At 39.7% G+C, this 24,962-nt stretch overlaps 1 protein-coding gene across 2 annotated transcripts in view; it reads left to right on the top strand.

The window, feature by feature from the left end:
- Nucleotides 1–24,962, top strand: part of LOC139750832 (protein wntless-like) — a 74,430-nt gene that overhangs the window by 4,436 nt on the left and 45,032 nt on the right. For both annotated transcript variants that reach the window (XM_071665607.1, XM_071665606.1), the window contains exons 2-6: nt 2,007–2,161; nt 2,402–2,495; nt 2,739–3,052; nt 3,282–3,459; nt 24,765–24,892. In XM_071665607.1, coding sequence (XP_071521708.1) covers nt 2,007–2,161; nt 2,402–2,495; nt 2,739–3,052; nt 3,282–3,459; nt 24,765–24,892 — 869 coding nt within the window. The remainder of the gene's footprint in view (nt 1–2,006; nt 2,162–2,401; nt 2,496–2,738; nt 3,053–3,281; nt 3,460–24,764; nt 24,893–24,962) is intronic.

The raw sequence follows: 24,962 nt of genomic DNA, 5'->3' as shown, positions 1-24,962 counted from the left end.
TGCAGAAGCTGGTGACTGAGTTTGGTAAAGTGTGTGGAAGAAGAAAGTTAAGGGTAAATGTGAATAAGAGCAAGGTTATTAGGTACAGTAGGGTTGAGGGTCAAGTCAATTGGGAGGTGAGTTTGAATGGAGAAAAACTGGAGGAAGTGAAGTGTTTTAGATATCTGGGAGTGGATCTGGCAGCGGATGGAACCATGGAAGCGGAAGTGGATCATTGGGTGGGGGAGGGGGCGAAAATTCTGGGGGCCTTGAAGAATGTGTGGAAGTCGAGAACATTATCTCGGAAAGCAAAAATGGGTATGTTTGAAGGAATACTGGTTCCAACAATGTTGTATGGTTGCGAGGCGTGGGCTATGGATAGAGTTGTGCGCAGGAGGATGGATGTGCTGAAAATGAGATGTTTGAGGACAATGTGTGGTGTGAGGTGGTTTGATCGAGTGAGTAACGTAAGGGTAAGAGAGATGTGTGGAAATAAAAAGAGCGTGGTTGAGAGAGCAGAAGAGGGTGTTTTGAAGTGGTTTGGGCACATGGAGAGAATGAGTGAGGAAAGATTGACCAAGAGGATATATGTGTCGGAGGTGGAGGGAACGAGGAGAAGAGGGAGACCAAATTGGAGGTGGAAAGATGGAGTGAAAAAGATTTTGTGTGATCGGGGCCTGAACATGCAGGAGGGTGAAAGGAGGGCAAGGAATAGAGTGAATTGGAGCGATGTGGTATACCGGGGTTGACGTGCTGTCAGTGGATTGAATCAAGGCATGTGAAGCGTCTGGGGTAAACCATGGAAAGCTGTGTAGGTATGTATATTTGCGTGTGTGGACGTATGTATATACATGTGTATGGGGGGGGTTGGGCCATTTCTTTCGTCTGTTTCCTTGCGCTACCTCGCAAACGCGGGAGACAGCGACAAAGTATAATAAAAAAAAAATATATAAAAAAACTCAGATTTAGAAATAGTGCCATAGAAATCTTTTTATAAAAGAATATAAGAGAGCATCATTCCTTATGCCCAGTCAAATCTTGTTGAGACCTTTTGGGCTTAACCAGAGATTATCAAGGAGACCACATATATGTGCTTCCTGCAATCTTTGAGCTCTTTTTGGGTGCTTTTACCACTTCTGAAAAGTGCAAACTTCCTCAGAAATCTTTCATTGGACGAATTCAAGAAAAGGATCTTTGGCATTCATCTTTCACCTACATCAGATGATGGGTCTGTGGATTCTTTCTTTGGGAGAAACAAATTTTATTGTGCCTCAGAATCATCATCGAAGGCCTTTATTTTTGTTGTTGGGTTTGGTCTTCTAATATTACAGGTTTTCTCTTACCTCCCGCCTCATGCTTGTGGGGCAAATTGCAAACGAGGAAAATTTAGGTTTTGGAAATTGGAAAACCTTTTCTCTCAAGGACAGCATCCCAAGAGCATTTTTTCCTGGTATTTTCTAAGAATTTATGTGTATTCCATGACTGCTTTTGAGTTGATGCCCATGATCAGTGAACTCTGAGCTGCAGGGAGATGGGAGTGATTGGGTTGATGACATCATTTCTGTGGTGGTCTCTGATTGGCCATAGGCAAGCCTGAAATGAGTTAGCTGCTGCTACCATGGTTGAATGGTAAGCAAAGTGTGTAGAAGGCAAGGGCATCCTCACTATAAATACTGTGGGATGGAAGGTCCAGCCCTGATTTCCACAGAGAATACTCAAGGTTACAAGACACCACCTCAGAGTGAAGAGATTTTTCAGTTTTCTAAGCCCTCATTTTTAGCACATTTAGGTATTGAACACTTGTGACAGGTATGTTTATATTTAGAATTTAATTTTATATTCATAAAAATTTGAGATGAGATTAGAAACCAAGGATATTTGTTTGTGTTTACCATCACATCCCATTTGCACCCACAAGTTTAAGTTTTACATAGGTTGCTTAGATTTACCAAGAAGCCTAGAATTATGAGTACTTAATTTCAGAATTTCTCTACTTCATCTTAAAGCAAGGCTTATTCCCCCATCAGAACCCACCCCTTGGACCCACATCACAGTGTCTGGAACAGAGTGTGTTGATTCATCAGTGAATGGCTGGTACTTCCCCAGTGGGAAACATAGGTGCACAAGTACAGAAGCATCAAAGGGGACCATTTATCGTGACTCCATTTATTATGCTTTTCAGGTGAATTTCTGACCTTATATGGAAAAATATGAATTACTGCAAGTGTTGTGGAATGTATGAGATTTGATTTATGCAGTCATCACATAACTTTTGCTTTACCTGATGGTATTGTTACCTGTAATTATTTTTGCTGACAGTTCCTGCCCTATTTTTCAAATCAGATATATCTGAGGTTAAACCTTATTATTAGTTGCTTTTTGCCACGATTCAATGACTTCTCATGCTTTAATTAATCCATAGGTCCCTCAGGTGGAAGGAGATGAAGCATCAAGATACTCCCGATGGCAGTGGAGGTTGTATGGAGTATTACGTTTACGGCTTGTGCTGAACAATGGTAGGTGCTTCAGTGCAAGATCTTCATTCTCTTTATCCTGTTCTTATTATACAGTACCTGTAGAAAAGCTATCCAGCGTTTTGAGAATTTTTGAAAAATATGATCTTTATTAGCAAATCCAACTCCAGAGAAAGACTTTCTTGAGAGTACATATGTGTTCTTTGTGTATGTATGCAATGTTCTGTGTTTATACAGATGCAGTACAATGTTATTACTTTTCATCATAAAAACCTCTTGTTACAGATAATGCAGTAATGAAGCCAGATCCACCTCACAAAATAATCCTAAAGTCTCGCTTAGGCTACATGAACAAAAATGATCATTATAAACCAACATTGATTGCAGCGAACTATCAAGAACGAAAACTTTACTGTGTTTTTATTAAAAAACACAGTTTTGATGAACTGACTTATGACTGTTCACCTCAGGTGGTAGTCGTTTTGTATTCAGTCCACCATGATCACTACCTCATCAACATTTTACTACCTCTCTTCAGAGATGACACAAATGAGTGGGTTAATCGAAATTTTGAAGCAGTTAAGGGTCTATACATAACGGTGAGTAAATTTGTGGTTGATTATTTAGAAAAAAAAATTAATTGCTATTAGGAAAGGTAATTTGGAGTTTTAATCATTCAAAAGTAAAATTTTCATATTCTTTTCTTGCAAAACTTAGTTTATATATATCAAACTTAATTTATTTGCTTGTTTGTATTCTTTTGTGAAAAACAGCACGTTGACTTCTGGGATATGAAAAGAACTTTCTGATTTTCTTAACTTTTAACAGTTTTTTAGTCTAAGTAGCTGGTACACGAAGATGTTAGTATCACTGCAAACAGTCTTCTTTCCTGTGTTGGCTACCATCCTGTGGAGGTTTTGGAAATCTTTTAGTGTATTTGAGCGACGTCCAGACCACCTTGAGCGTGATTTGGCACTTTTGGCTGTGGCTCTCACAGTCATGAATTGTAAGTTGATATTGTTCTTAATGTTGTATCTTATATACCATCCTTTGTATACGGTCAGTAGTTTATGTATGGCCTGCAAGTATAGAGGTGACTGCTTATCTACACTTCTTCTATACATCTTAAAACTGGCCTTTTTTTTTTCTTGCAGAATATCTATTTCTTTTAATTTAAGACACACTCTTGTAGTCATTTGTTTCACATCTTTTCCCTTCATATATTCATAAGTCCTAGCCCATTACACATAAGTTCCTTGATATAATCAGGGCAAATATACTAGATCCTGCATTAAACTTTATTAGTTTTAAGTACATGCTTTGAAAAGACAAAGAAAATAACCTTACTAAAACAGTGAAAACTACATCATAAACATAAATGATTTAATCCACACACTTAACTGCATGCAAAGCATTTTTCATCCATAGTAGCAATGTTTGAGAATACAAACAAACTGGATAGTATCACATCTGATTCAGAGCTTGTTTTGTTCTGTGACTGATATTTGAAAGTGTTAACCTTTCCTTATTTTTCATTATTTATCCAGCATTTTGGCTTAGAGTATTACTGAATAAAATAAAGGTAAAAAACTTAACTTGAAAACTATCTTCAAAAGTGAGTTTAAATGCATGTCAGACTATGTACACTACATATTGATGATGATCAGCAGTAGAGTAGATTGGGTGAGCTAGATAACCAGATATTTTCATGTTTGGACTTAGCACCTGTGTAATCCTGTGAGATGCATGTCATATTGCTTTCATTTAACTACAGTGGCTGTTACTATCATGGAATTCGTTTATTATGGTATCTGAGAAATACAGAAATTTTCTTTCACTCTGATGAATGAAATCTGATAAATTCATTAACTCCAGACAATTTGACAATGGATAGTGAAGCTTTGGGGTGGAAAATTTTATTGATACCCTGTATCTGGAATACAAGAAAGAAATTCAAGAGTTTTTAGAGCAAGAATGTGGACAGTGGATGTGGTATAAAGAAAGATTTTCAGTATAATTGCAGTTACTGAAACAACGCTGCACAGCTTGATCCAAGAGTAACAAAAAGAAATAATCCATTTTGTGTACTGAATGGTTATTGCAAAGATCATACATATTAGTAAATGGGTAGGCCTTGATAACCATCATGATATAAAAGTAGCAGTCATCTGACGCTAGTAGGGTTGAGGATCAAGTCAGTTGGGAGGTAAGTTTGAATGTAGAAAAACTGGAGGAAGTAAAGTGTTTTAGATATCTTGGAGTGGATCTGGCAGCAGATGGAACCATGGAAGCGGAAGTGGATCATAGGGTGGGGGAGGGGGTGAAAATCCTGGGAGCCTTGAAGAATGTGTGGAAGTGGAGAACATTATCTCGGAAAGCAAAAATGGGTATGTTTGAAGGAATAGTGGTTCCAACGATGGTGTATGGTTGCGAGGCGTGGGCAATGGATAGAGTTGTGCGCAGGAGGATGGATGTGCTGGAAATGAGATGTTTGAGGACAATGTGTGGTGTGAGGTGGTTTGATCGAGTAAGTAACGTAAGGGTAAGAGAGATGTGTGGAAATAAAAAGAGCGTGGTTGAGAGAGCAGAAGAGGGTGTTTTGAAATGGTTTGGGCACATGGAGAGAATGAGTGAGGAAAGATTGACCAAGAGGATATATGTGTCGGAGGTGGAGGGAACGAGGAGAAGTGGGAGACCAAATTGGAGGTGGGAAGATGGAGTGAAAAAGATTTTGTGTAATCGGGGCTTGAACATGCAGGAGGGTGAAAGGAGGGCAAGGAATAGAGTGAATTGGATCGATGTGGTATACCGGGGTTGACGTGCTGTCAGTGGGTTGAATCAGGGCATGTGAAGCGTCTGGGGTAAACCATGGAAAGCTGTGTAGGTATGTATATTTGCGTGTGTGGACGCATGTATATACATGTGTATGGGGGTGGGTTGGGCCATTTCTTTCGTCTGTTTCCTTGCGCTACCTCACAAACGCGGGAGACAGCGACAAAGCAAGAAAAAAAAAAATCTGACGCTACTCTTAATTACTTGTAATTAGAATTTTAGTTCAGTCTTCATGGTAGGAGCAATAGATAGAAGTAGTTGGTAGGAACATTTAAGTAGGAGCATTAGGTAGAGGTAGTAAGTAGGCATACTAGGCAGGAGCATAAGGGTAGTAGTAGTAATCAGTAGGAACATTAGGTAGGAGCCTCTGTAAATACTGCTTTAGTTGCCCTCTCCCAGTGACCTGTTAAAGTTAAGACACTGAAGGCTAAAAAATGGCAATGGAGTTCAATAGTTATGGACACTATTGCCATGGGAGTTCCAAATGGGAACAGACATCAGAGATATAGATATATTCAGTGTCCACTGCTCCATGTTTTTGTGATTTCAGTTATTTTGAAATATTTGTAATAATGATTGTCAACTTTTTTATTATAGTGATAATAGTATGGCAGGAAATGATTGTCAACTTTTTTATTATAGTGATAATAGTATGGTGTGGGAGGCAAGTTGTTAGAAGCAGTGAAAAGTTTTTATCGAGGATGTAAGGCATGTGTACGTGTAGGAAGAGAGGAAAATGATTGGTTCTCAGTGAATGTAGGTTTGCGGCAGGGGTGTGTGATGTCTCCATGGTTGTTTAATTTGTTTATGGATGGGGTTGTAAGGGAGGTAAATGCAAGAGTCCTGGAAAGAGGGGCAAGTATGAAGTCTGTTGGGGATGAGAGAGCTTGGGAAGTGAGTCAGTTGTTGTTCGCTGATGATACAGCGCTGGTGGCTGATTCATGTGAGAAACTGCAGAAGCTGGTGACTGAGTTTGGTAAAGTGTGTGGAAGAAGAAAGTTGAGAGTAAATGTGAATAAGAGCAAGGTTATTAGGTACAGTAGGGGTGAGGGTCAAGTCAATTGGGAGGTGAGTTTGAATGGAGAAAAACTGGAGGAAGTGAAGTGTTTTAGATATCTGGGAGTGGATCTGTCAGCGGATGGAACCATGGAAGCGGAAGTGGATCATAGGGTGGGGGAGGGGGCGAAAATTTTGGGAGCCTTGAAAAATGTGTGGAAGTCGAGAACATTATCTCGGAAAGCAAAAATGGGTATGTTTGAGGGAATAGTGGTTCCAACAATGTTGTATGGTTGCGAGGCGTGGGCTATGGATAGAGATGTGCGCAGGAGGATGGATGTGCTGGAAATGAGATGTTTGAGGACAATGTGTGGTGTGAGGTGGTTTGATCGAGTAAGTAACGTAAGGGTAAGAGAGATGTGTGGAAATAAAAAGAGCGTGGTTGAGAGAGCAGAAGAGGGTGTTTTGAAATGGTTTGGGCACATGGAGAGAATGAGTGAGGAGAGATTGACCAAGAGGATATATGTGTCGGAGGTGGAGGGAACGAGGAGAAGAGGGAGACCAAATTGGAGGTGGAAAGATGGAGTGAAAAAGATTTTGTGTGATCGGGGCCTGAACATGCAGGAGGGTGAAAGGAGGGCAAGAAATAGAGTGAATTGGAGTCATGTGGTATACAGGGGTTGACGTGCTGTCAGTGGATTGAAGCAAGGCATGTGAAGCGTCTGGGGTAAACCATGGAAAGCTGTGTAGGTATGTATATTTGCGTGTGTGGACGTGTGTATGTACATGTGTATGGGGGGGGGGTTGGGCCATTTCTTTCGTCTGTTTCCTTGCGCTACCTCGCAAACGCGGGAGACAGCGACAAAGTATAAAAAAAAAAAAAAAAAAAAAAAGTATGGCAGGAAATGCGAAGAGATGAACTGTAAAGTGGTGAAATGTAATTCTTTGAGTTGGTTTGGGTATGTGGAAAGAATGCATGATGGGGAGTTTACAAGGAGAGTGTTTGATAGTATGATGAAGAGGTTGGTGTGAGAGGAAGACCAACCAAGTCATGGGTAAATGGAATAGAGGAGTACTTGAGGGAGAGAAATGGTAGAAGAATGCATAGAAGGGTATGTGCAAGGGATGCATGTAAGGACAGGGATAGGTAAAAATTCTTTTGCTGTGGCTACTCCCTTGATGAAAGTTCCCAGAGGGGACAGGCATCAGAGATAGAGATATAATGATAATAATAATAATAATAATAATAATAATAATAATAATAATAATAAAAATAATGATAATAATAACGATGAAAGTAATGATGATAATGATAGAAATAATAATAATAAAGATATCTGGGAGTGGATCTGGCAGCGGATGGAACCATGGAAGCGGAAGTGAATCATAGGGTGGGGGAGGGGGCAAAAATCCTGGGAGCCTTGAAGAATGTGTGGAAGTCGAGAACATTATCTCCGAAAGCAAAAATGGCTATGTTTGAAGGAATAGTGGTTCCAACAATGTTGTATGGTTGCGAGGCGTGGGCTATGGATAGAGTTGTGCGCAGGAGGGTGGATGTGCTGGAAATGAGATGTTTGAGGACAGTATGTGGTGTGAGGTGGTTTGATCGAGTAAGTAATGTAAGGGTAAGAGAGATGTGTGGAAATAAAAAGAGCATGGTTGAGAGAGCAGAAGAGGGTGTTTTGAAATGGTTTGGGCACATGGAGAGAATGAGTGAGGATAGATTGACCAAGAGGATATATGTGTCGGAGGTGGAGGGAACGAGGAGAAGTGGGGGACCAAATTGGAGGTGGAAAGATGGAGTGAAAAAGATTTTGAGTGATCGGGGCCCGAACATGCAGGAGGGTGAAAGGTGGGCAAGGAATAGAGTGAATTGGATCGATGTGGTATACCGGGGTCGATGTGCTGTCAATGGATTGAATCAGGGCATGCTAAGCATCTGGGGTAAACCATGGAAAGTTCTGTGGGGCCTGGATGTGGAAAGGGAGCTGTGGTTTCGGGCATTATTGCATGACAGCTAGAGACTGAGTGTGAATGAATGGGGCCTTTGTTGTCTTTTCCTAGCACTACCTCGCACACATGAGGGGGGAGGGGGATGTTATTCCATGTGTGGCGATGGAAATGAATAAAGGCAGACAGTGTGAATTGTGTGCATGTGTGTATATGTATGTGTCTGTGTGTGTATATATATGCGTACATTGAGATGTATGGGTATGTATATTTGCGTGTGTGGACATGTATGTATATACATGTGTATGGAGGTGGGTTGGGCCATTTCTTTCGTCTGTTTCCTTGCGCTACCTCGCAAATGCGGGAGACAGCGACAAAGCAAATAAAAAGAAAATAATGATTGTATTTAATTGCTTTTCCCACCTTAGTGAGTTAGTATCAGTAACATCTGAACAGCAGCCTCAGAAACACACATTTTTTGCCATATATGATGTACAGCAACCAGAGCGTATCATCCACAGCCAAGCCCTGCAGACTATTCCATTGCTTACCTCGAACATTTTATGTGCCCTGGTCCAGCTCACTGACAGCATGTCCCTTTCCATGAACCATACTGACCCATACATACTTTTCATCTTCAATATTCAGGTCCTGATATCCCAACACCCCATTCTCTGCATCCTTTTATCTCCTTGTTCTGGCCCTTCCTTTTGCTACTTCCACTTCTGAAATGTAGATCTCCATAGTCAGTCTTTCTTCACTTATCCTTTCCATCTGCCTGAACACATTCTCCCAGAGTCTATCACCATCAGATCCATATCATCTGCAAAGAGTAGCAAACTGTAGACCTACCCTTTGCTCGAAGACCCTTGCATTCATCTTTCACTACTCATCCCATGAAAAAATTTGATAACCATTGTGACATCACACATCCTTGATACAAACCCACCTTTATCAGGAATCACCCACCTTCTTCCTAGCCTATTGGCACACATGCTTTATTCTCCTGGTCATAACCACATTACTTTTGGTAACTTTCTATTTAGCTCATATATTTGTGGTATCTTCCAAACTACTTTCCTGTCAACCTTACTTTCTTCACATTCATAAATGCTACATATAGATCATTCTCTTTCTTATGATAGTTTTCACACAGATTTCCAACAATCACCAGGTCCATGCATTCTTTACTTCACCTGAAGCCACACTGCTCTTCTTCAGCCAGATATTCTGCGTAAGCTACCACCTCAGTCACCTTGTAACTCATCTTCTACTTCTGTGATTCAAGCATTTACTTTTGTGCCCTTGTTTTTATATAACGGCTGTGTACATTCATTCTTCTGGTCCACACAAACCTCACCTTGGGCCAAACAAATGTTTAAAAGCCTGAATAGCCAATCAGCAATGCTTTCACTTTCTTTCCCAAGAAACTCAACTGCATTCCCACTGACTCCTGCCACTTAGTCATGGTTTATCTAGTACATGTTTTACCTTCCTCCTTTGTTTTCACTATACTATTCAACAAACCTCTCAGTCTATATGTCACCTCTTTTCAGGTGTACCACATCCATCACTCTATCTTGGAAACACTCATTCCATCTCTTTTCTTTTTCTTATCACCTCAGTCTGTTACTACTCCCCAATTGCTCTCTGCACTGGCATTCTCATTTGCTCCCATACACTATCCACTTCTTAACAAAGTATTTTCTTATTCTCTCAGAAGCTCATTGCTACTCTTTAACCTCATCTCTCATTAACCCTCCTTTTCAGCTTTCAAAGCTTTCTTTTGATCCCCTACTGCTTCTTGTACTCCTCCAAATTACTCACATTCATTCCCTGCAGATACTACCCATATACCTCTCTTTACTCTTTGACTTCCAATTTTACTTCCTCATTGCAAAAGTAACTCACTCGCTAGCATACCAATATACATTGGCTGGATTTGAAGTATGCTCACAAACACACTCTGGTTCTCCCAAGAATGAGGACATCTTTGGCTTTCATTTTGGTATCCAGGCCATGATAGTTCAAGGTGATGGATGCCCCTCACCATGTGTGTAGCCCACAGACTGAAAGAGTAGAAAGATGGTTTTTGCTTACAGTGTGTATGTACAGGTTGTACTCACTCAGCTAGGAAAAGATGGATGTTGTCAGGCAGGTCTACTTCTTTATTTCCTTAGTGACTAAGCTTTGGAGTACACTTTTTTTGTGCTAGCCATACAGTCCCAGACCTTGGTGCTTTTGATGTCAACTAGTACATATTCTGGGGAAGTTCATTTATGCAGCCCTGTGCAACAACACATTGAGGCTACAGGGCAAAATGGTTACTGTCTGCATAAATAGATTTTTCCTGCAGTAAGCAGAAATCTTTAAGATTTTTTTTGTGGAATGATATAGAGATTTTCCTGTGATGGTCTGGTCTAACACACCAAATCAATGATAAGACTTTCATTTTATGGTCATGTGGGTATAGGCCCTTGGACTGAAGATCAAACCCTGTCATATCAACAGAAAGGAACTATGATTTTTATTTCCTGAAATATTCTTATGTGGTTTTGGTGCATTGCACATGGCAGCTAGAAAATAGATGTTAGTGAACGTGGCCTTTCTTTGTCTGTTCCTGGTGCTTACTCACTAACAGGAGAAATAGTGATCAAGTATGAAAGAAAAGAAAAGAATGGTTATTGTGACTCTGTTGCCTACTTAACAGAAGTTAATGTTAATGCAAATTCCTTTGTCTCTTAGAGTGAAAAAGAAGAAAATTTAATAGCATAGCATTATATCATCATCATGGAGTAAGCAAGGTCTTTGCAGATGCCATGTTGAGGTCAAACACAGTAACAACACAATTGTCTATACATTAGATATGAATTCTTTCCTTAAGAGTGGCACCACACACACTCACACATATCAAGGCCAGTGTGTGACTGCCAATATATAGTTTGTATTTCCAGTTTTGACATGGGGCAGTTGCAACAGACTCTCTATAGTTTGTTGGAATTATTGCTACCAAAATTGTTTTTTACCCCTAGCAATCTGAAAAACATTATTCACAGACTGTATGGTTTTCTGGATTAGGACTTCTGTTACCCATTTGTGAATCATACAACATTAGTGCTAGAAACTCCTTAAGCTGTGCTACTCTCCTTAATTGACCTTTTTTTCTTGAATCACATCAGCTTTTTCTCAGGAATCTAACCTAGAAGGTCTGGGTTCGAAAACTAGTTTTAGTTTTCCTCAAACAATTATAAAGCAGAGTTTTGGAGGCTGCCTATCAGATAACCATCTCATTACATTTGTCCTTCTGCTCAAGCCATACTACTTGTCTGGAAAGCTTTCAGTCCATCCTCTAAAAATCTGATTACTCAGATGTACCAGAAAGCTTATGTTGGAGTTCTTTTCTAGCCCTTTTTCATTATAGAAATATGGCTAGTGATACCATGCTTCACGTAAAAGTGCCTCACAAGACTTCCTTTCATTAGATTTTAGTATTAATCTGTTGAGCCCTTTTAGGGTTAACTTCTCCAATCACGTCTTGATGAGACTGGCTTCACCATTGCAGTCCAGATGGGACCTTTCTAAAGTCCTGAACATTTTATGGTAAAGAGTTTTTCTTGTGATTATATTACCTCCTCAGTGCTTCCTTATGAAGACTTATTTCCATGCAGCTTTGAGCTCTGGGAAATGTTAATAAATATACAAGCAATATTACACAAATACATTCTTCTTTTTAATGATTTGTTGGTTAAGATAAAGCCAAACTGTAGGCACTTGGTTTAATATGAAGTTTTAGAGACTGTAAAAAGCCTTTTTTATTATCATCTCTTAGAAGGTTCCTTCAAGAATTTTTAATTTTCTTTATTTATTTTGCTTTGTCACTGTCTCCCACGTTTGCGAGGTAGCGCAAGGAAACAGACGAAAGAAATGGCCCAACCCACCCCCATACACATGTATATACATACATGTCCCCACACACAAATATACATACTCATACATCTCAATGTACACATATATATACACACACAGACATATACATATACACACATGCACACAATTCACACTGTCTGCCTTTATTCATTCCCATCGCCACCTTGCCACACATGGAATAACAACCCCCTCCCCCCTCATGTGTGTGGGGTAGCTCTAGGAAAAGACAACGAAAGCCCCATTCATTTACACTCAGTCTCTAGCTGTCAAGCAATAATGCCCGAAACCACAGCTCCCTTTCCACATCCAGGCCCCACAGAACTTTCCATGGTTTACCCCAGACGCTTCACATGCCCTGATTCAATCCATTGACAGCACGTCGACCCCGGTAAACCGCATCGATCCAATTCACTCTATTCCTTGCCCGCCTTTCACCCTCCTGCATGTTCAGGCCCCAATCACTCAAAATCTTTTTCACTCCATCGTTCCACCTCCAATTTGGTCTCCCACTTCTCCTCGTTCCCTCCACCTCCAACACATATATCCTCTTAGTCAATCTTTCCTCACTCATTCTCTCCATGTGCCCAAACCATTTCAAAACACCCTCTTCTGCTCTCTCAACCACGCTCTTCTTATTTCCTCACATCTCTCTTACCCTTACATTACTTACTTGATCAAACCACCTCACACCACATATTGTCCTCAAACATCTCATTTCCAGCACATCCACCCTCCTGCGCACAACTCTATCCATAGCCCACGCCTCGCAACCATACAACATTGTTGGAACCACTATTCCTTCAAACATACCCATTTTTGCTTTCCGAGATAATGTTCTCGACTTCCACACATTCTTCAAGGCTCCCAGGATTTTCGCCCCCTCCCCCACCCTATGATTCACTTCCGCTTCCATGGTTCCATCCGCTGCCAGATCCACTCCCAGATATCTAAAACACTTCACTTCCTCCAGTTTTTCTCCATTCAAACTTACCTCCCAATTGACTTGACCCTCAACCCTACTGTACCTAATACCTTGCTCTTATTCACATTTACTCTTAACTTTCTTCTTTCACACACTTTACCAAACTCAGTCACCAGCTTCTGCAGTTTCTCACATGAATCAGCCACCAGCGCTGTGTCATCAGCGAACAACAACTGACTCACTTCCCAAGCTCTCTCATCCCCAACAGACTGCATACTTGCCCCTCTTTCCAAAACTCTTGCATTCACCTCCCTAACAACCCCATCCATAAACAAATTAAACAACCATGGAGACATCACACACCCCTGCCACAAACCTACATTCACTGAGAACCAATCACTTTCCTCTCTTCCTACACATACACATGCCTTACATCCTCGATGAAAACTTTTCACTGCTTCTAACAACTTGCCTCCCACACCATATATTCTTAGTACCTTCCACAGAGCATCTCTATCAACTCTGTCATATGCCTTCTCCAGATCCATAAATGGTACATACAAATCCATTTGCTTTTCTAAGTATTTCTCACATACATTCTTCAAAGCAAACACCCGATCCACACATCCTCTACCACTTCTGAAACCACACTGCTCTTCCCCAATCTGATGCTCTGTACATGCCTTCACCTCTCAATCAATACCCTCCCATATAATTTACCAGGAATACTCAACAAACTTATATCTCTGTAATTTGAGCACTCACTCTTATCCCCTTTGCCTTTATACAGTGGCACTATGCACGCATTCCGCCAATCCTCAGGCACCTCACCATGAATCATAAATACATTGAATAACCTTACCAACCAGTCAACAATACAGCCACCCCCTTTTTTAATAAATTCCGTTGCAATACCATCCAAACCTGCTGCCTTGCCGGCTTTCATCTTCCGCAAAGCTTTTACTACCTCTTCTCTGTTTACCAAATCATTTTCCCTAACCCTCTCACTTTGCACACAACCTTGACCAAAACACCCTATACCTGCCACTCTATCATCAAACACATTCAACAGACCTTCAAAATACTCACTCCATCTCCTTCTCACATCACCACTACTTGTTATCACCTCCCAATTAGCCCCCTTCACTGAAGTTCCCATTTGCTCCCTTGTCTTACGCACTTTATTTACCTCCTTCCAGAACATCTTTTTATTCTCCCTAAAATTTAATGATCCTCTCTCACCCCAACTCTCATTTGCCCTCTTTTTCACCTCTTGCACCTTTCTCTTGACATCCTGTCTCTTTCTTTTATACATCTCCCACTCATTTGCATTTTTTCCCAGCAAAAATCGTCCAAATGCCTCTCTCTTCTCTTTCACTAATAATCTTACTTCTTCATCCCACCACTCTACCCTTTCTAATCAACCCACCTCCCACGCTTCTCACGCCACAAGCATCTTTTGCGCAAGCCATCACTGCTTCCCTAAATACATCCCATTCTTCCCCCACTCCCCTTACCTCCTTTGTTCTCACCTTTTTCCATTCTGTACTCAGTCTCTCCTGGTACTTCCTCACACAAGTCTCCTTCCCAAGCTCACTTACTCTCATCACCCTTCTTCCCCCCCAACATTCTCTCTTCTTTTCTGAAAACCCATACAAATCTTCACCTTCGCCTCCACAAGAATTTTTAGGCCAGTAAAATCTCATATAGTGAAGTACACAAGGTGTCCACACTGATAACTTAGTATTTTTTATGATAACTTATGGGTTAAGATAAGCCACTCTCTAGATTCTTGGTTAAGTTTGAAACTGTTAAATCACTTGATAGCTAATTTGCTTAAACTCTTTAAAGATTAGTTTTGGAGGTAAAAACTTTATGGACAGTGAAATCTTTTAGTCATTTGGATATCAAAGTTTTTGGAGGTTAGCATTTATTTTTCCACCCAGGAATTTGTAAAACCTCTTTCAGCAAGAAATTTCTCAACTTGGATTAAGAAACTTGTACTATTTCTGCTTGCTCTTTAAACTATAACTCATGATATGAGAAGGATGACTTTACCTTAGCTTTTCTCAGAAATTTTACATTGGAGAAAATCAACAAAAGAGGTCTTTTGAATTTAACTGACAGTTTCCTCAGATGGCTCCTCTATTTAGGCATTGCAGATATACCCTGTGTCATGTGGGATTCTTTCTTCAAGAGAGATGGTTTCTGATGTGCCTGTGGATCACCTCTATGAGTATTTGTTTTAACTTCTGGGAGTTGTTTTCTTACCTGAAAATGTTTCATTTAACCATCCCTCATGTAGGTATGCTTTCACTGCTTGTGAGACAAACTGGCAAAGAAGAGAAATGTAGGTTTTGAAGTTTGAAGAAACCTTGTCCCTTTGAGGTTGCCCTTCAAGCAATTTTTTTTTTACCTCGCATTATCTTCCCTTCTCTTTTTTCAAGTGACCAATTAATGCAGTTTGTGAATTCTGAGCAGCCAAGGCGGATCATTCTCCTGGAGCAAGTGCATCAGTGACATCTTCACTGAAGCAAACTTATGGGTCAAAGGTGAGCCTGATATGAACAAGCAGCTGCTTTCATATGAAGGGTTAGTGGTTAACACTAGCTGGGGAAAGGTGCTACCCCACCAGTCATTGCTTGGAGGACCCCGCCTCAAAGAGAAAAGGTTTTTCAAATTTCAAGAATAACATTTTTGAACACAGTAGGCAATTTCATGTTTCAGCAAACAAATAAAGATGGTATTGTTTAATTTACAAGAAAGTTCTGTTCATGGGAGCATCCTACAAAAGATGATCTCAATTATGGCAGATGCTTTTTCCAAAGTAGATCCATTAGGGACAGAGGGGCAACTAGACTGAGAGTCTTTAGTGTAAATCTAGACTCTAGGCATCTGTCCAGATGATACTTTAATTACAGTGGTGGCCAGTGAGAAATTTCCAAGTTATGGGTCTTCTTTTCCAAGTTTGTTTGTAAGTGCAATAAGATGCCTTCAGTTTGCTTGCCTGAATTTTTTTATCTGCAGTATCCTCTTTCAAACGATTTTTTTTGTAGGTGGAAGGCTCCAGTCACAACAGGGCCAGGCCTTAACTGAAATATGAAGAGAATGAAAGAGAAAAAGAAAAGACAAGGGAAGGTATTTACAATTATTTGACAGTCAAGTTGTGTTGATCACTCCATTTTGGTCTAGCTAAATGTTTCCAACCTGGTTAAAGAGGTGCAAAGAATTCATGAGAACTTCCTTTTCAAAGCCATTCTAGTTACTTCACAGGATAATGCATTTTACTTGGTCAGCACAGTCATTGACATCTCACTTTGGGATTTTAATGACTTTTTATATTAAAAAAGAATATATTCTCAGGCATTGATTTACGGATGAGTTGCATCAAGGAAGATTATATCGACTTGTCCTTGTATAATCTAACATCTTAAGTACTGTATTGGGTAAGACTGACTCCTGTACAAAGGGTGTTGAGAAGGTTGGGATCATGAAGTTTTTAACTCCAATCTGTTACTTTGGCTTTGTTTAGAATAAAACAGTTTAGGAGAAAGAATTTTACTATGAACATGAAGAACTGCTTATTTCTGGCAAACAGAACTGTAAACAGTCACAGCCATTTAAACCCAACCTGTGACAGACAATAAGTCTTAGCTTTATGCTGGGATTGAAATCATTGCATCACCTCTGTTTTTAAACTAAGCACATACCCAGCAACCTAGTGCTTTATCCTCCATGTTTTTCTGCTCTGCTTATTGAAGTAGTCCATACGAACATTAGTTAGGCCTCTGAAAACACTGCACTAGAGTTGCCCTCTGCCACTGGCCTATTAAGGGTGAGGCACTTAAGGAAAAGAAGCACCACTGTAATTCACCAGTTATAGAGATTCTTTTGCTGTGGCCATCCCCTTGTGGGTGCTCCCATAGGAAATGGGCATCAGAGATATAGATAGATGGACTTATTGACTGATTCCTCTCCTAACATCATATTCAAAATCAGTCTCCTCATGGTCTTCTGATATTATTATTATTTTATTATTATACTTTGTCGCTGTCTCCCGCGTTTGCGAGGTAGCGCAAGGAAACAGACGAAAGAAATGGCCCTACCCCCCCCCCATACACATGTATATACATACGTCCACACACGCAAATATACATACCTACACAGCTTTCCATGGTTTACCCCAGACGCTTCACATGCCTTTATTCAATCCACTGACAGCACGTCAACCCCGGTATACCACATCGCTCCAATTCACTCTATTCCTTGCCCTCCTTTCAGCCTCCTGCATGTTCAGGCCCCGATCACACAAAATCTTTTTCACTCCATCTTTCCACCTCCAATTTGGTCTCCCTCTTCTCCTCGTTCCCTCCACCTCCGACACATGTATCCTCTTGGTCAATCTTTCCTCACTCATTCTCTCCATGTGCCCAAACCACTTCAAAACACCCTCTTCTGCTCTCTCAACCATGCTCTTTTTATTTCCACACATCTCTCTTACCCTTACGTTACTCACTCGATCAAACCACCTCACACCACATATTGTCCTCAAACATCTCATTTCCAGCACATCCATCCTCCTGCGCACAATAGCCCACGCCTCGCAACCATACAACATTGTTGGAACCACTATTCCTTCAAACATACCCATTTTTGCTTTCCGAGATAATGTTCTCGACTTCCACACATTCTTCAAGGCCCCCAGAATTTTCGCCCCCTCCCCCACCCTATGATCCACTTCCGCTTCCATGGTTCCATCCGCTGCCAGATCCACTCCCAGATATCTAAAACACTTCACTTCCTCCAGTTTTTCTCCATTCAAACTCACCTCCCAATTGACTTGACCCTCAACCCTACTGTACCTAATAACCTTGCTCTTATTCACATTTACTCTTAACTTTCTTCTTCCACACACTTTACCAAACTCAGTCACCAGCTTCTGCAGTTTCTCACATGAATCAGCCACCAGCGCTGTATCATCAGCGAACAACAACTGACTCACTTCCCAAGCTCTCTCATCCCCAACAGACTTCATACTTGCCCCTCTTTCCAAAACTCTTGCATTTACCTCCCTAACAACCCCATCCATAAACAAATTAAACAACCATGGAGACATCACACACCCCTGCCGCAAACCTACATTCACTGAGAACCAATCACTTTCCTCTCTTCCTACACGTACACATGCCTTACATCCTCGATAAAAACTTTTCACTGCTTCTAACAACTTTCCTCCCACACCATATATTCTTAATACCTTCCACAGAGCATCTCTATCAACTCTATCATATGCCTTCTCCAGATCCATAAATGCTACATACAAATCCATTTGCTTTTCTAAGTATTTCTCACATACATTCTTCAAAGCAAACACCTGATCCACACATCCTCTACCACTTCTGAAACCACACTGCTCTTCCCCAATCTGATGCTCTGTACATGCCTTCACCCTCTCAATCAATACCCTCCCATATAATTTACCAGGAATACTCAACAAACTTATACCTCTGTAATTTGAGCACTCACTCTTATCCCCGTTGCCTTTGTACAATGGCACTATGCACGCATTCCGCCAATCCTCAGGCACCTCACCATGAGTCATACATACATTAAATAACCTTACCAACCAGTCAACAATACAGTCACCCCCTTTTTTAATAAATTCCACTGCAATACCATCCAAACCTGCTGCCTTGCCGGCTTTCATCTTCCGCAAAGCTTTCACTACCTCTTCTCTGTTTACCAAATCATTTTCCCTAACCCTCTCACTTTGCACACCACCTCGACCAAAACACCCTATATCTGCCACTCTATCATCAAACACATTCAACAAACCTTCAAAATACTCACTCCATCTCCTTCTCACATCACCACTACTTGTTATCACCTCCCCATTTGCGCCCTTCACTGAAGTTCCCATTTGCTCCCTTGTCTTACGCACTTTCTTTACCTCCTTCCAGAACATCTTTTTATTCTCCCTAAAATTTAATGATACTCTCTCACCCCAACTCTCATTTGCCCTTTTTTTCACCTCTGAATGTTGGGGTGAAGAGGGTGGTAAGAGTAAGTGAGCTTGGGAAGGAGACCTGTGTGAGGAAGTACCAGGAGAGACTGAGTACAGAATGGAAAAAGGTGAGAACAATGGAAGTAAGGGGAGTGGGGGAGGAATGGGATGTATTTAGGGAATCAGTGATGGATTGTGCAAAAGATACTTGTGGCATGAGAAGAGTGGGAGGTGGGTTGATTAGAAAGGGTAGTGAGTGGTGGGATGAAGAAGTAAGAGTATTAGTGAAAGAGAAGAGAGAGGCATTTGGACGATTTTTGCAGGGAAAAAATGCAGTTGAGTGGGAGATGTATAAAAGAAAGAGACAGGAGGTCAAGAGAAAGGTCTTCTGATATATCCAAATCAAATTCAGTAGTTGGTTTTCATCTCCATCCAGGCCCCACAAAATCTTGTGTGCAGCATTTACACTGGATTATCAGGGTGGGGCTTGTTAGGCCTCCACACACCTCTTTCTTTCATGGCTATCTGTGGTTAACTGAGAGGCTTCCAGATTTGCAGTGGACTAAGTATAGTTGCAGGTGACATATGGCATGTAAACCATCAGAAAGAACCAGCCTATTCAGATTTGGGCAGGAAATTTGAAAATGTATGATAAGGTCTCTGTCCTTTCCCAGAGAGTGCATGTGATCTATTGATGCCACGGTGATCTATGGTAACAGAGAGGCTTTTTGATTTTTCTGCTGACTAAATAGTTTTGAGTGACAGATGACATCTACATATGCCACTAGAAAGCACTAGCATATTCAGCTGTAGGCAGATATGATGAGAACATGTGGACTGTGTGTATGTAGGACTGTACTTAAGGGCTAAGATCATCCAGCTTTAGATTCCAATAGGCCACAAAAAATAAAAATAATTCCATAATTAAAGCTAATTTTTTCATATATGTCTGGTACATATGTCTATTAATGTGAAAAATTGCTACACTGGGAGAATTTGCACCTGAACAGAGAAGAGTCTCATTGATGGCCATCTTTATTGAGATGAGATATGAAACTGGTGGTTACCTTGGGGTTCTCTCCTGCCATGAAGAGTCTTCTTCCCTTTAGGTAATATGGCAAAATTATATAAGTGAAAAGTAAGTGAAAAGTATGACTCAAAAAGATGGTTTTGAGCTTGTTAGCTCTTTCATAAGGCTGGTAAGTACAGGAGCTCTAATTTATTTAATTCATTCACCAAGGAATTTAGAATACCCATGTGAGGTGTCTCATCCAAATATTTATTGTGATTGTTACCCTTTGACATTCTACTTCTTGTTCCCAAGCAGTAGTCAGTTATTTCCCTTTAATATAGGGCAGTATCTTTCAATGAAAAAATTTGCTTTAGGTATACATTTCTACTGTAAACTATACTATTGTAATATATTATCATCCAAAGTATATATCCATACAATTTTGTGTGTTCCAATATGAGGAGATGTGTTGGTACCAGTGTAATGAAAAGTAAGTAAAAGTACTTTGATAATGAGGAACACATTGGCATTTGTATACTCATGCATCTACCAGTGCTTCCACACATGCTCTTTAACTGCATAGAGTCTATTTAAATGACTGCTCTCAGATGAGTTATAAATCTCAGTAACCAGGGAAAAGTACTCTATTTTCAGTCAGGCAAAATGTGAGTTATTATTTTTTTGAGTGTTTCAATATGTCCTATGCAGGGAGGTGCTACACCTTAGCCTCCCAAAGTGAAAGGGATTAAAAGCATATTATTAAGCTAGAATCCCCAGTTGTTTACTTGCATCAATCCCCCTTACGCTGAAGAGGTTGCTTACCTCACAACAACCTTCCCCTTGATTGACAGTGTATATGGCTAAGGCTGGGAATTGTGGTGATGTGACATCATGGATAGGGTAAAAGGCTATATCTACTGCTTCAGTCATTTTGTCACATTGCCCTGAAAGATCACAGTATGTTTATGTTTTTAAGTGCATTATGACTGGTAGTGTATGAATTTGCCTGTCTCATCAATATTAGTGGTGTGTATGTGACACTTTTGAGCACCTTCAGGCTTAATTAAAGATAAGTGTTACTTTCTTACCCACCCCACTTTTTTTCAAACAAGCTCATACTTGCACTTGCTCAGTAAGTTGAAATAAGTTGCTTTCATGCAGTGGTGAACTTAGATAATATATTGGTCATCTTTTTTTTCATGTAACAGGTAAGTTATTGATGACATGGAGTAGTTAGCTTTCACTGTTTCTCTTGGGCTTATGTAATGTATTCCATTGGGTTACATTTACAGTTAATACAAACTCCTATTAGTGACTTCCCCTCTTATCCTGACCATCAAATTCTCATAAATTCCTATGTGATGGTAGGATCATAACTGACACCCTCCCAGAAAGTTAAGGTAATCCATCAGTAGTTATCTTTGTTTCTGATAGTGATTTTGTTGCAAAGTTAAAGCCTAAAATATAGTGTTATTTCCCAGTGATATATGTTGATAGACCCTTGATGCTAAGATACTCTTTAAATATGAGTTGTACAGAACTAATTAATGAATTATATCAAATTCATAAGTAAAAAGAGATTATCAGAAGTGTAAGGAAATTTCCATTGATACCATGGAAAATGAAGTGCTCCTGTAAATATTTGTTTAAGTTTTTTTCAGGTACCTATATGTTTTAACCTACTCTTTTTAGGAGTACATGCATTATGCTTGAGTTCTAGTGGTATGAGTTATTAACATTAGAACCCCACAAATAGTGAGAAATATTATGAATCATTTGTGTTACTGTGCCTGCTGGCTTCCCTTGCCACCTCTAACATATCTTGGCTAATGGACCATTCATCTAAATGTGTTTTTATTTGTCACTTTGAGGAAATACTTTATTGTATTCATATGCATTTATTGCCCTGTCTCAGCTCAGAAACATCTCTTATAGTACAGAACTGTTTTAGAGGCATTTTTAGTAGATTCAGTGCTTTGCTCAAAAGAAATTTTAGTTTATGGGCAGTTCAAGAATGCTAATGTGGATGAAATGCAGGTAAAGTGTTGCTGAAGGATGACAGGCAGTTGTCATATCTAGTCTGCTAAAGATTTGTAGAGCTTTAGCTTTTGGTACATTAAATGTTACATGTTTGGGATTACCTCAGTATGCAGTGGCCATGAGATCAGAATTGACAGTAAGAGTGTAATTCAAGTTTGTGGAGAAATGGGCAAAGTCTTAGACCGAGTTTGAAGATTGGTTTCATTTGTATATGAGTTTTCAGTGTGTTTATTTTAGTTGAAGATCACTGATATATAAAAGAAGAGGGATAGAGGCAAGAACCCAGACCTGAAGCACTCCATCATTAATGTGAAAAGATGTAGTGTGACCCATCTCCTTTTACCCAGGCTGCAGTTGGATAGGGAAAAGATCTAAGTTAGTGAAGCAGGTGCATAAGAGCCTAGTCAAAAGATGTTTGAGATTCAAATGTGGAAGCTAGGAAAGATAAATGTAGAATAGAGAGGCAAGGGAAAAAGCCATACTGTGTGTCTAATACTGATCTGTATTTTTCAAAATAGAGAGGAGAGTTTTAGTGAGATAGTTTTCACGACTGTAGATATGCCTAGGGTGATTTTAATCTGCAGTGTGATGGGAAGAAATACGGGCTAATTTTGAGATATAGAAACCCTGCAGATTTGTAACAGATACATAGTACAAGAGAAAATTATTAGATTGAGCTGTAAAAGATAAATGTCTTGACTAGGTGTTATTTTTCGACATAGAACCAAGGAGAGTTGCCAAAAGATGTAGATGCAGTGATAAGTAAGAATTCATGAAAGTTGATATCATAGGATTTGAAAATGTATGCTAAACATATTTCATTAAAGACCAGAAAGATTTCCTCTTGTCAGACAGTATGAAGAAACTGTTTTGGAGCATAGAGATGCTGTGCTGTTAGCTAAATCAGAGGAAGAGCTGGACAAAATGGTGGGCCACTTCGATGATGTATGTAGGAGGAGGATGCTGAAAGTGAATGTGAATAAAGGTAAGACTCTAGTTTTTGAAAGAGAGAGGAAACCACAGTGTAATATCAGTTTGCATGAAGAACTGAAAGTTCTGAATACTTTTAGATATTTTGGAGTAAAGTTATAAAAGGATGGTAGTGGGAAAGCTAAAGGTGAGCCTAGAAGTTTAAAAGGAAGAAGTGGAAATGCATTAAAAACTGTGGTTAATGGGAAAAATTAAAGCATAGTTTTTCTAAGCAGCTTACATGAAGAAGCACATTTCCCAACTCCAATATATGGATGTTAAACATTAGTTCATGTAGGCCAGAAAAGATAAATGAGAAGAGCATTACAAATGGATAACTTTCACAATATAGTTAGTATGAAGAGGATAAATTGATAGAAAAATGATAATGTGAGAAGGAAATGTAGTGTGAAGTTGTTAGAAAGGTACATAAACAGTAATTCAGTCAAAGGTACAAGGATGAGTGATAGACCATAGAAGACAGATGCAATAAGAGAATTGATTAGGACTAGGGATATTTCAGATAAGGATGGTTGGGTATTGAATGCACTGGAATAATTTTGTGTATGGTTAATAAGTGTAGTGCAAAATGGAAGAATAAGAAGCACCTTTTTGTGAGTGGAAACCTATTTTATTTTTATCATACTAGGCATATGTTGAAGATAAGCATGAGTGATTACAGAATCTGTATGTACCTAATCCACCCCCTGGAACTGGGAGTTAACAGTGACTGATAGAGAGAAAGAATTTTCTTCCAGGTTTAGGGCATTTAGACCAATTTCTTGCTTTGTGTATGCCATGTGTGCATCTGGTTACAGCTTCCAAGGAACAATACCTTTATTTTTTAGCTTAGCTTGTACAAAGTGCAAACAGCTTATATGATTATCTGGGCATGATAGCTGTCGTTATTATTACTTTTATTGTAAGTTTTAACATGTGCATGAACAGCATCCACTGGTGTATGCAAGTGTAAACTATTTATGTTGAGGTTTTTGACATCTAGAAGCACCCAATTTCAAGTTTCCTGTTATGGATTACAACTGATGACCAATAAATGTCCTTAACGAGGCATTGCTGAAAAGCTTATCAGTTTAAATTCCTACTGAAAATCATTTGTTACTTCCTTCAGTAATCTTTGACCCAAGGATCATAAGTTAGAAGTAACAGATGTTATTTGTGTGCGTTTAAGTGTGGATACAAGCTTTGCATTCCACTGGCAGCTTTTTAATGGCACCTGAAATACTCTTATCTTTCAGTGTAAGTAAAATTACAAGTTCTGCTTCAGCTTCTCTTGTTAATTCATGACCACCAAAGTCTCACTAAAATTATGCCTCTTTATATTTCTTGTAAAATCACTGCACTAGTTATACTTTAACCTTGCTAATTCTCTTGGAAAAGTCTTGTAGCCAGTGTATCTCTCATTGCTATACCTTATTGGTGTTTCTTATCTATTTCCCAAATTTGATATTACTTCTATCATAATCTTTTTTATTTATACATGCAAGCATTTTGTCATTGTGCTGTGTCCTGCCAATGCACATCTTCTCTGCATCTGTTCTCAGACATTACAGTGGATATTTTTCTGTCTATGTTCGCGTATTTAATGTAATGATTAAGTTTTTTAATTTGAAATTCTTAGATGCTTTTATGACATTGCAGGTCCACTGGAGTTTGTAACACTCATTGGTGACTGTCCATGGCTGATAGTTATTAATGATATACGACAAACCTTTTTCTATGCTTCGTTCATGACTTTCTTCCTGTATCTTACTGATAGACATGTTGAGGTAAGGAATTTTGAGTACACCAAAGTGCATGAAAGAGTTCGCCCATAGAGACAGGTACATGCATACAGAC

The sequence above is a fragment of the Panulirus ornatus genome, chromosome 10 (genome assembly GCF_036320965.1).
Source record: "Panulirus ornatus isolate Po-2019 chromosome 10, ASM3632096v1, whole genome shotgun sequence".
In the NCBI taxonomy this organism is placed as follows: domain Eukaryota; kingdom Metazoa; phylum Arthropoda; class Malacostraca; order Decapoda; family Palinuridae; genus Panulirus; species Panulirus ornatus.
The sequence above is the reverse complement of the archived record's forward strand: the minus strand, read 5'-3'. Positions and strand labels throughout refer to the sequence as shown.